Source organism: Salmo salar, chromosome 21, assembly GCF_965601325.2.
Source record: "Salmo salar chromosome 21, fSalSal1, whole genome shotgun sequence".
NCBI classification, from domain to species: Eukaryota; Metazoa; Chordata; class Actinopteri; order Salmoniformes; family Salmonidae; genus Salmo; species Salmo salar.
The window spans coordinates 45,343,297-45,356,548 of record NC_138311.1 but is presented as its reverse complement, the minus strand read 5'-3'; the positions used below and the strand labels follow the sequence as shown (position 1 = coordinate 45,356,548).

The window sequence follows — 13,252 nt, the reverse complement described above, 5'->3', positions numbered from 1 at the left end:
TGCTTTGCCTCCCACTTTTCCTGGGACTTCTGAAAATTGTTTCGTTGGAGTATCGAGTAGGAATTATTGTAACGCCAGTAAGACTACCTGTCACCCATGGACACGTATTAGTTTTACTTTGTGAAGGTGGAACAGGCAAGTGGATTGGTTCTTATTTTGTGAGTATAGCTATAGTATAGGACTTTAGGATCTACAAGTGGCCATCGGCGACATCAGCAAGTGTGAATGTCGGACTTGTTTTATCTGTTGCTTCAGCATCTTGACAATAGGTAACGGTAGCCTGTTAGCTTGTTAAACCTGTTGCTCTCGTTCACAATGGGTTAGTCTTTGGGACAGACTCACGATTGTTTGTCCCAAAGCTAGGCTAGTAACGTTATACGGTATTTATTGGGGCAAAGTTTTCTAGTTAACTAGCTCACTACAGTAACTTAGCTAACGTTAGTTAGTTAGCCAGCCAACTAGCTAACTAATAATAGGTATCGTTAGTCCAAATTGTCAGTCCATAACATTTATGTAAAATTGTCACCTTTTCAGCCCCAATGGATGTAGTTATGTAATGGCGAATAACCTGCATATTGTTAACAGTAGCTAAGTTAGTGTTAACACAGCAAGTGTTTTTTCACAACTTTATTGCCAAGCCATTTGGAGCAACAACAAAACTATTTGTGGGGAGTCTACATAACATTGTACAAAAGTAATAGGTCGAGAAGTGAACTTATTTGCTGCGATATGAGTCACACAATTTTGAATTGCATACTATATTTGATTTATTCCTCCTTAGACGTATACTGGTGTGGCTTCTGTCACAGTATTTAACCAATTGAACAAAAAATAGCTATTTTGTACTTTAGTGTGTGTACTTTAGTGTGTGTACTTTAGTGTGTGTACAGTTAAAGTCGGAAGTTTACATACACCTTAGCCAAATGCATTTAAACTCTGTTTTTCACAATTCCTGACATTTAATCCTAGTAAAAATTCCGTCTTGGGTCAATTAGGATCACCACTTTATTTTAAATATGTAAAATGTCAGAATAATTGTAGAGTGATTTATTTCAGCGTGTATTTCTTTCATCACATTCCCAGTGGGTCAGAAGTTTACATACACTCAATTAGTATTTGGTAGCATTGCCTTTAAATTGTTTAACTTGTGTCAAACGTTTTGGGTAGCCTTCAACAAGCTTACCACAATAAGTTGGGTGAATTTTGGCCAATTCCTCCTGACAGAGCTGGTATAACTGAGGCAAGTTTGTAGGCCTCCTTGCTCACACACACTTTTTCAGTTCTGTCCACATATTTTCTATAGGATTGAGGTCAGGGCTTTGTGATGGCCACTCCAATACCTTGACTTTGTTGTCCTTAAGCCTTTTTGCCACAACTTTGGAAGTATGCTTGGGTTCATTGTCCATTTGGAAGAGCCATTTGTGACCAAGCTTTAACTTCCTGACTGATGTCTTGAGATGTGGCTTCAATATATCTACATAATTTTCCTGCCTCATGATGCCATCTATTTTGTGAAGTGCACCAGTCCCTCCTGCAGCAAAACACCCCCACAACATGATGCTGCCACCCCCGTGCTTCACGGTTGGGATGGTGTTCTTCGGCTTGCAAGCCTCCCCCTTTTTCCTCCAAACATAACGATGGTCATTATGGCCAAACAGTTATATTTTTGTTTCATCAGACCAGAGGACATTTCTCCAAAAAGTACAATCTTTGTCCCCATGTGCAGTTGCAAACTGTAGTCTGGCCTTTTTATGGCGGTTTTGGAGCACTGGCTTCTTCCTTGCTGAGCGGCCTTTCAGGTTATGTCGATATAGTACTCGTTTTACTGTGGATGTATGTACTTTTGTACCTCCAGCATCTTCACAAGGGCCTTGGCTGTTGTTCTGGGATTGATTTGCACTTTTCGCACCAAAGTACGTTCATCTCTAGGAGACAGAACACGTCTCCTTCCTGAGCGGTATGACGGCTGTGTGGTCCCATGGTGTTTATACTTGCGTACTATTGTTTGTACAGATGAACGTGGTACCTTCAGACGTTTGGAAATTGCTCCCAAGGATGAACCAGACTTGTGGAGGTCTACAATTGTTTTTCTGAGGTCTTGGCTGAGTTCTTTTGATTTTCCCAAGATGTCAGTCAAAGAGGCACTGAGTTTGAAGGTAGGCCTTGAAATGCATCCACAGGTACACCTCTGATTGACTCAAACGATGTCAATCTGCCTAACAGAAGCTTCTAAAGCCATGACATCATTTTCTGGAATTTTCCAAGCTGTTTAAAGGCACAGTCAACTTCGTTTATGTAAACTTCTGACCCACTTGAATTTTGATACAGTGAAATAATCTGTATGTAAACAATTGTTGGAAAAATTACTTGTCATGCACAAAGTAGATGTCCTAACCGACTTGCCAAACTATAGTTTGTTAACAAGAAGTGTGTGGAGTGGTTGAAAAAAGCAGTTTTAATGACTCCAACATAAGTCTATGTAAACTTCTGACTTCAACTGTGTACTTGTGATATTGCTTTTCAACGGGATAAGTTAAAACAAAGCTGTCGTCCATCTTTAACATCACGATCTGATTGAGGATCTCAACCGATTGTATCATTTAATCCTTCCTCTCGCATGTGCAGGTAGTGTTCACCAGGCCCCACCATGCTGAGTTTCCTCCGCCGGACGCTGGGCCGGCAGTCCATCCGTAAGCATGCTGACAAGGCCCGGTTGAGAGAGGCCCAGCGGGCCACCACACATATCCCTGCTGCCGGGGACTCCAAGTCTGTCATCACCTGCTGTGTGTCAATGCTGGACGGCACAGACGTCAGTGTGGACCTACCGGTGAGACTTTACACACAACACAGTGGGAAAGATTCTGAATCTCTAACCTGTTGTTTGAGTTTCAACCGATGTCACGGCACACCCTGTGAGAAAGTAAAAGAGTGAATAATTGGTACAGGGCTTTCAAAAGGTATTTGAAAAGGAAGGAGGACAGAGCAGCAGAGTAGGAACATGTTTTTAGTCATGCCAGGTGCCCTGAGGCTGATGCTCTCTGTGTCATTGGTGCTGGTTTCAGTCCATTTCCATGCATAAGGCTCTGCTGTATAGTACTTAGTGATCTGCTCCTTCCATTGCTCTGAGACCCTGCTCCTTCCGTTGCTCTGAGACCCTGCTCCTTCCGTTGCTCTGAGACCCTGCTCCTTCCGTTGCTCTGAGACCCTGCTCCTTCCGTTGCTCTGAGACCCTGCTCCTTCCGTTGCTCTGAGACCCTGCTCCTTCCATTGCTCTGAGACCCTGCTCCTTCCATTGCTCTGAGACCCTGCTCCTTCCATTGCTCTGAGACCCTGCTCCTTCCATTGCTCTGAGACCCTGCTCCTTCCATTGCTCTGAGACCCTGCTCCTTCCATTGCTCTGAGACCCTGCTCCTTCCATTGCTCTGAGACCCTGCTCATGTTGTGGACCTGTTCTCAGGGTGAGGTGGAGAAGATGGTAGCTACTAGCTCGTTGCCCTCTTCTGTGTGTGCGGTTACTGAGAGAGTTCCTCTCTGGTCTTGGCATGAGACCTGCATGCCAGTGTGTATATGTATAGGACTGTGTGCTGTTGATCACTGGTAATTAATTCCATGATCCCTCTACGGCACACCTGGTCACATGACCCATTAGGTCTGAGCGATATATCAAATTCATTTGTATGTATGTTTTTGCGCCATATTCCATATGCCTGTATTGCAAGTATTTTTGATATTTACATTTTTATGAGTGTTTGTCTCATGTTGTCTTTTTGGACTTTGGTCTCCTTCGCTCCTGTGCTGTGTACCTTCCCATTTACACCAGAGATCTGAATATAATGACGAGATGCTCATGTCTCCACCCTAACAATGGGAGTTGCTGTCCCAAAGGCGGAAGGCAGGCTACAAGCTTAGGTCAAAAATAAGACTATAGAAACGTATTGGGCTTATTTTGGACAGATTTTGCAGAGAGTGAAACGTCTCACTTCACCGTGGAGCGTTTTAGCCAAAGACTTATACTAGCTGTCTAGTCTGTGTTTTTATAAATGTGCAATAAGGTTAAAACACAATTTTTATCCTCTATGGGCTAGGTGGGACGCTAGCGTCCCACCCGTGGTGCACTCCATCAACAGCAGGTGCATTTCAAGAGCGGCAAATTTGAATCCAAATAAATGTCAAAATTCAAATTTTTCAATCATACAACTATTTTACACCCTTTGAAAGATAAACATCTCCTTAATCTAACCACGTTTTACGATTTCAAAAAGGTTTTACGGCGAAAGCATAAATTTAGAGTATGTTAGGACAGTACATTTACAAGAGTTGTATGTAATGTTTTGTCAATTCAAAGACAGGGTCACCAAAACCATAAAACCAGCTAAAATGATGCACTAACCTTTTACAATCTCCATCAGATGACACTCCTAGGACATTATGTTAGACAATGCATGCATTTTTAGTTCTATCAAGTTCATATTTATATCCAAAAACAGCGTTTTACTATGGCATTGATGTTGAGGAAATCGTTTCCCTCCAATAACCGGCAGTCAAGTCAACACCACAAATTAAATAATTAAAATTAGAAAACATTGGTAAAATATTATATTGTCATTTAAAGAATTATAGATTTACATCTCTTGAACGCAATCAACTTGCCAGATTTAAAAATAACCTTACTGGGAAATCACACTTTGCAATAATCTGAGCACTGCGCCCAGAAAAATACGCGTTGCGGTACAGACTAGACGTCATGTTGGGGAGATCTAAAATCGAAAATACTATGTAAATAATCCATTACCTTTGATTCTCTTCATCAGATGTCACTTCCAGGTATCACAGGTCCATAACGAATGTAGTTTTGTTCAAAAAAGCTCATCATTTATGTCCAAAAATCTCCGTCTTGTTAGCACATGATCTAAGCCAGCCGGACTTCTCGTCATGAACGAGGGGAAAAAATATATTTACGTTCGTTCAAACATGTCAAACGTTGTATAGCATAAATCATTAGGGCCTTTTTTAACCAGAACATGAATAATATTCAAGGTGGACGAATGCATACTCTTTTATAACGTATTGGAACGAGGGTACCCAACATGAACTTGCGCGCCAGGTGTCTAATGGGCCATCATCGTTCCATGGCTCTTGTTCGGTCAGATCTCCCTCCAGAAGACTCAAAACACTTTGTAAAGGCTGGTGACATCTAGTGGAAGCAATAGGAAGTGCCAAAATATTCCTCAGCCCCTGTGTTTTTCAATGGGATAGGTTTAAAGGTAATACAACACATCAGGTATCCACTTCCTGTCAGAAAATGTCTCAGGGTTTTGCCTGCCAAATGAGTTCTGTTATACTCACAGACACCATTCAAACAGTTTTAGAAACTTTAGAGTGTTTTCTATCCATATATAATAAGTATATGCATATTCTAGTTACTGGGTAGGATTAGTAACCAGATTAAATCGGGTACATTTTTTTTATCCAGCCGTGCAAATACTGCCCCCTAGCCCTAACAGGTTAAATAAGGAATTGGCAACTCGTTCTCATTCTGAGAAATAAGGTAAGCTGCTTGATTTCAACAATCTGAACAAAGTGGACAGGCTAGCATGCTGTTCAAACAGTTGGAGACGGACAGAAGGGTGTGTTCACAATTAAACTGTTCTGTTTTCTAGAATATAGATCCAAGGTGACATAACTTGAAATATAAAGATTAGCTGGCTACTCACTAGAACGTGGCCTTGTGCTTGAGACATTGTTTGAGACCTGTGTTCATTTTCTATAATGCCTGCTACAGGAAGTTGGTCATTATTAGTGAATGTGCATTATATGCCTGGGTATGGTTACATTTTTAACAAAAAGGGCATTTTCATAGACTACCTTGAAAACCAGATAAGTGATTATTGGAAAAAAGCAGGTTAACCTGTTAGGGCTAGGGGGCAGTATTGACACGGCTGGATAAAAAACATACCCGATTTACCACTCCTACCCAGTAACTAGAATATGCATATACTTATTACATATGGATAGAAAACACCCTAAATTTTCTAAAACTGTTTGAATGGTGTCTGTGAGTATAACAGAACTCAAATGGCAGGTCAAAACCTGAGAGATTCCTTTACAGGAAGTGGCCTGTCTGACCATTTACTAAGGATCTCTGCTCTAACGTGACACTTCCCACGTCGTCCATAGGCGCTCAGAGCCCGGGAAAAAACAGAATGTCGTCATTCCAGCCCCAGGCTGAAACACATTATCGCCTTTCTCAAGTGGCCGATCAAGGGACACTGGGCTTATGCGCGTGACCCCGACCGCCCCAGCCTTTGGGATTTTTTCCTCTGTTTGCCGAAAAAGAGATTCCCTGTCGGAATATTATCGCTTTTCTACGAGAAAAATGTCGTAAAAATTGATTTTAAACAGCGGTTGACATGCTTCGAAGTACGGTAATGGAAGATTTAGAATTTTATTGTCACGAATTGCGCCATGCGCGCGACACTTCTTTACTATTTCGGATAGTGTCTGGAACGCACGAACAAAACGCCGCTATTCGGATATAACGATGGATTATTTTGGACCAAACCAACATTTGTTATTGAAGTAGCAGTCCTGGGTGTGCATTCTGACGAAGACAACAAAAGGTAATCAAACTTTTATAATAGTAAATATGATTATGGTGAGTGCTAAACTTGCCGGGTGTCTAAATAGCGAGCCCGTGATGCCTGGGCTATGTACTTAGAATATTGCAAAATGTGCTTTCACCAAAAAGCTATTTTAAAATCGGACATATCGAGTGCATAGAGGAGGTCTGTATCTATAATTCTTAAAATAATTGTTATGCTTTTTGTGAACGTTTATCGTGAGTAATTTAGTAAAATGTTAGCGAATTCCCCGGAAGTTTGCGGGGGTATGCTAGTTCTGAACGTCACATGCTAATGTAAAAAGCTGGTTTTTGATATAAATATGAACTTGATTGAACAAAACATGCATGTATTGTATAACATAATGTCCTAGGGTTGTCATCTGATGAAGATCATCAAAGGTGAGTGCTGCATTTAGCTGTCTTCTGGGTTTTGGTGACATTATATGCTGGCTTGAAAAATGGGTGTCTGATTATTTCTGGCTTGGTACTCTGCTGACATAATTTAATGTTTTGCTTTCGTTGTAAAGCCTTTTTGAAATCGGACAGTGTGGTTAGATTAACGCTGTAAAATGGTCATATGTTTGAGAAATTGAAGTAATAGGATTTTTAAGGTTTTGAAAATCGCGCCACAGGCTGGCAGTGGCAAGCGTCCCACCTAGCCCATAGAGGTTAAACTATTTTGATAATAAAATTATTTTATAAGTGGGGCTTATATTTATCCACATTCTTTACATTACAGCCTTAGTCAAATGTCCATTGCTCATGTTTCTTGGCCCAAGCAAGTCTCTTGTAATTGGTGTCCTTTAGTAGTGGTTTCTTTGCAGCAATTTGACCATGAAGGCCTGATTCACACAGTCTCCTCTGAACAGTTGATGTTGAGATATGTCTGTTACTTGAACTCTGTTAAGCATTTATTTGGGCAGCAATTTCTGAGGCTGGAAACTCTAATGAACTTATCCTTTGCAGCAGAGGTAACTCTGGGTCTTCCTTTCCTGAGCCAGTTTCATCATAGCACTTGATGGTCTTTGCGACTGCACTTGAAGAAACTATAAAAGTTATTGAAATATTCTGGATTGACTGACCTTCATGTCTTAAAGTCTTAAAGTAATGATTGACTGTCATTTCTCTTTGGTTATTTGAGCTGTTCTTGCCATAATATGGACTTGGTCTTTTACCAAATAGGGCTAACTTCTGTATACCACCCCTACCTTGTCACAACACAACTGATTGGCTCAAACCTATTAAGAAGGAAGAAATTCTGCAAATTAACTTTTAACAAGGCACACCTGTTAATTGAAATGCATTCCAGGTGACTACCTCATGAAGCTGGTTGAGAAAATGCCAAGAGTGTGCAAAGCTGTCATCAAAGCAAAAGGTGGCTACTTTGAAGAATCTAAAATATATTTTGATTTAACCTCTCTAGGGGAGGTGGGACGAAATCGTCCCACACTATTCAACAGCCAGTGACAAATCAGAGTGCCAAATTTAAAACCACAAAATGTCATAATTCAAAGTTCTCAAACATAGGACTATTTTACACCATTTTATAGATAAACTTCTCCTGAATCGCACCACGTCGTCCGATTTCCAAAAGGCTTTACAGCAAAAGCAAAACATTAGATTGTTAGGAGAGTACATAGACACAAAAAAACCACACAGCCATTTCCAAGCAACTAGCATGCATCACAAATACCCAAAACACAGCTAAATGCAGCACTAACCTTTGATCTTCATCAGATGACACTCCTAGGACATTGTTATACAATACATGCATGTTTTGTTCAATCAAGTTCATATTTGTATCAAGAACCAGCTTTTTACATTAGCATGTGATGTTCAGAACTAGCATACCCACTGCAAACTTCCGGTGAATTTACTAAATTACTCACGATAAACGTTGACAAAATACATAACAATTATTTGAAGAATTATAGATACAGAACTCCTTTATGCAATCGTGGTGTCCGATTTTTAAAATAGCTTTTCGGCGAAAGCACATTTTGCAATATTCTGAGTACATAGCTCGGCCATCACGGCTAGCTAATTTGACACCCACCAAGTTTGGGACAACCTAAACTCAGAATTACTATTAGAAAAATTGGATTACCTTTGCTGTTCTTCGTCAGAATGCACTCCCAGGACTTCTACTTCAACAACAAATGTTGTTTTTGTTCCAAATAATCCCTAGTTATATTCAAATACCTCCGTTTTGTTCGTGCGTTCAGGTCACTATCCGAAGGGTGACGCGCGAGCGCATTTCGTGACAAAAAAATTCAAAATATTCCATTACCGTACTTCGAAGCATGTCAAACGCTGTTTAAAATCAATTTTTATGTGATTTTTCTCTTAAAATAGCGATAATATTCCAACCGGGCAACGTTGTATTCATTCAAAGGCTGAAAGAAAAAAATGGAGTAGTCTTGTGAACGCGCATCTCAGTCTCACTCTCCCCAGGCTGACCACGAACAAATTCTGCTGCTGTTCTTTGCGCAGAGACAGCAGACACCCCATTCCACTTTCTGGTGGCTTTAGAGAGCCAATGGAAGCCTTAGAAAATGTCACGTTACAGCACAGATGCTGTATTTTCGATAGAGATGCAACAGAAGGACAACAAATTGTCAGACAGGGCACTTCCTGTATGGAATCTTCTCAGGTTTTGGCCTGCCATATGAGTTCTGTTATACTCAGACACCATTCAAACAGTTTTAGAAACTTTAGAGTGTTTTCTATCCAAATCTACTAATTATATGCATATTCTAGTTTCTGGGCAGGAGTAGTAACCAGATTAAATCGGGTACGTTTTTTATCCGGTCGTGAAAATACTGCCCCCTATCCCAAAGAAGTTAACACTTTTTTGGTTACTACATGATTCCATGTGTGTTATTTCATAGTTTTGATGTCTTCACTATTATTCTACAATGTAGAAAATAATTAAAATAAAGAAAAACCCTGGAATGAGTAGGTGTGTCCAAATGTTTGACTGGTACTGTGTGTGTGTGTGTGTGTGTGTGTGTGTGTGGAAAAACTGTGTGGTTCGAGCCCTGAATGCTGATTGGCTGACAGCTGTGGTATATCAGACCGTATACCACCGTTATGACAAAACATTTTATTTGTACTGCTCTAATTACATTGGTAACCAGTTTTTAGTGGCAATCAGGCACCTCGGGGGTTTGTGGTACATGGCCAAAATACCACAAACCCCAGAGGTAATTGCTATATCTAGGCACTCCGCTTTGCGTCTGTCTCGTGAATGGAAGTTGGAAAAAAATGCATTTACATTTTTAAGCCATATTGCCCAGCCCTATGACCTACCAGGAGCCAAGTGAATGGAGATACTCTTCTCCAGTGGGAAGACTTGCTCTTGTCCCTCAATGTCCTCTTTTATTTCTCTGGGATACCATTTCTTAGGTATTCCAGCTGTCAAACCAGTTGAATACCTGATCTTTTATCCCACTCTGGTATTCCACTGTAATGCAATAGGTCTACTTATAAACCGGGTGGTTTGAGCCCTGAATGCTGATTGGCTGACAGATGTGGTATATTTAAGCAATAAGGCACATGTCCAATATACCACGGCTAAGGGCTGTTCTTATGCAGGACCCAACGCAGATTCCCTGGATACAGCCCTTAGCTGTGGTTTAGTGTATTGGCCATGTACCACAAACACCCAAGGTACCTTATTGCTATTATACACTGGTTACCGACGTAATTAGAACAGCATTCGAATCACCCAGTTTATAACAGACCTTATACCATGGTTACTGTTCTAATTATGTTTATAATAGCAATAAGACACCTCTGGGGTTTGTGGTATATGGCCAATATACCACGGCTAACCACTATATCCAGGTACTCCGCATTGTGTTGTGCATAAGAACAGTCCATGGTACATTGGACATGTATATCACACCCCCTCGTGCCTTATTGCTTAACTATACAGTGCTTCTCCATTTGTTTATTCTGTTTTGCAATGCCTCTGATTGCATTGCTGTTGGAGACTTATTACAACATGGAATAGTGCACTGTTTGTCTGAAGAGTTTTTGGAGTTTAGGGGTGTATTCATTACGCCGATTATGTTGCAAAATGTTTTGTCTGTTGCACATTGTTTTAATAATTAATAATAGCTTCATATTCATGGGAAGGTATTATTTAGGAACATTGAGAAGTGTTCGCTGTGGCTGTGTATTAGAGGTCGACCGATTATGATTTTTCAACGCCGATACCGATTATTGGAGGACCAAAAAAAGCTGATACTGATTAATCGGCTGATTTTCTTTTCCAAATTGTTTTTATTGATTTATTTGTAATGATGACAATTACAACAATACTGAATGAACACTTATATTAACTTAATATAATACATCAATACAATCAATTTAGCCTCAAATAAATAATGAAACATGTTCAATTTGTTTTAAATAATGCAAAACAAAGTCTTGGAGAAGAAAGTAAAAGTGCAATATGTGCCATGTAAGAAAGCTAACGTTTAAGTGCCTTGCTCAGAACATGAGAACATATGAAAGCTGGTGGTTCCTTTTAACATGAGTCTTCAATATTCCCAGGTAAGAAGTTTTAGGTTGTAGTTATTGTAGGAATTATAGGACTATTTCTCTCTATACGATTTGTATTTCATATACCTTTGACTATTGGATGTTCTTATAGGCACTTTAGTATTGCCAGTATAACAGTATTCCGTCCCTCTCCCCGCTCCTACCTGGGCTCGAACCAGGAACACATCGACAACAGCCACCCTCGAAGCAGCGTTACCCATGTAGAGGAAGGGGAAACAACTTCTCCAAGTCTCAGAGCGAGTGACGTTTGAAACGCTATTAGCGCGCACCCGGCTAACTAGCTAGCCATTTCACATGGGTTACACCAGCCTAATCTTGGGAGTTGACAGGCTTGAAGGGGTGGGTATAATTTGTGGAACGTTCCAACAGGAATCTGTTCCAAAAAACGTAAAGTGAAAGGTTGCCAACCAACAACGCATACAAAGTAGCAACGCATACAAACCTAGCTAACTAGCTGCCGAATAGGCATCAACTCACCACGTAGCTTATTCTTAATGTTTGTCCATAGGCAACCAGAGTGAGGACAGACATTTTTCGGAATAAACGTGATGAGTGAAAAACGCAATGAAATAGACCACTCCCTACCCGGTATCTTATTCTGTCGCTATACAACTTTGTATGCGTTGTTTTTTGGCAACCTTGTTATTTACGAAGTTTTTGGAATAGATTCCTGTTGGAACGTTCCACAAATTATACCCACCCGGGTTGAAGTCATAAACGGTGCAATGCTTGAAGCTCAGCGAAGAGCTGCTGGCAAAACGCACGAAAGTGCTGTTTGAATGAATGCGTACGAACATACTGGTGCCTTCCACCGCTCAGTCAGACTGCTCTATCAAATCATAGACTTAATTATAATATAATAAACACACAGACATACGAGCCTTAGGTCATTAATATGGTCGAATCCGGAAACTATCATCTCGAAAGCAAAAGTTTTTTTCTTTCAGTGAAATACGGAACCGTTCCGTATTTTATCTAACAGGTGGCATCCCTAAGTCTAAATATTCCTGTTACATTGCACAACCTTCAATGTTATGTCATAATTACATAAAATTCTGGCAAATTAGTTCGCAACGAGCCAGGCGGCCCAAACTGTTGCATATACCCTGATTCGGCATGCAATGAACGCTAGAGATTTGACACAATTTCATGTTAGCAGGCAATATTAACTAAATATGCAGGTTTAAAAATATACTTGTGTATTGATTTTAAAGAAAGGCATTGATGTTTATGGTTAGGTACATTGGTGCAACGACAGTGCTTTTTTCGCAAATGCGCTTGTTAACTCAACACCCGTTTGGTGAAGTAGGCTGTGATTCAATGCGAAATTAACAGGCACCGCATCGATTATATGCAATGCAGGACACGATAGTTACTAGTTTATCTAACATCAACCATGTGTAGTTAACTAGTGATTATGTTAAGATTGATTGATTGTTTTTTATAAGATAAGTTTAATGCTAGCTAGCAACTTATCTTGGCTTCTTGCTGCCCTCGCGTAACAGGTAGTCAGCCTGCCATGCAGGCTCCTCGTGGAGTGCAATGTAAGGCAGGTGGTTAGAGCGTTGGACTAGTAACTGAAGGTTGCAAAAACAAATCCCCCCTGAACAAGGCAGTTAACCCCTGTTCCTAGGCCGTCATTGAAAATAAGAATGTGTTCTTAATCTGACTTGTCTAGTTAAATAAAGGTGTTAAAAAAAAAAAAATATATATATATATATATATAAAAATCGGCAAATCGGTGGCCAAAAATACTGATTACCGATTTTATGAAAACTTGAAATCGTCCCTAATTAATCGGCCATTCTGATTTTAATCGGTCGACCTCTACTGTGTATCTCTACCGTTAAGAGTCCTGATGACGTCCGTCTGTAATATTCAACAACAAATAAGTTACTGTAAAAACGGAACACTGTTTTTCCCTCCTCCGACATCATTGCACGCACAATATAAGAGCACAATGTGTACTGTCATTTTTTAACCATGCTGCACGACGTCAGCTCAGCAACAATAACAATGGAGGTGCGGCCGTAGCGCTGTTTCCACCTACTGCAAATT

The 13,252-nt window shown here is 40.3% G+C and overlaps 1 protein-coding gene across 7 annotated transcripts in view; it reads left to right on the top strand.

The window, feature by feature from the left end:
* Positions 1-13,252, top strand: part of LOC106582392 (band 4.1-like protein 5) — a 59,659-nt gene continuing 46,407 nt past the window's right edge. For 4 of the 7 annotated variants that reach the window (XM_082967207.1, XM_082967208.1, XM_082967205.1 and 1 more), the window contains exons 1-2: positions 1-135; positions 2,626-2,827. In XM_082967207.1, coding sequence (XP_082823333.1) covers positions 2,648-2,827 — 180 coding nt within the window. In that variant the 5' untranslated portion in view covers positions 1-135; positions 2,626-2,647. Of the gene's footprint in view, positions 270-2,625; positions 2,828-13,252 lie in introns of all 7 variants that reach the window. The other 3 variants (XM_082967204.1, XM_014165459.3, XM_014165460.3) reach the window with 3 other exon arrangements.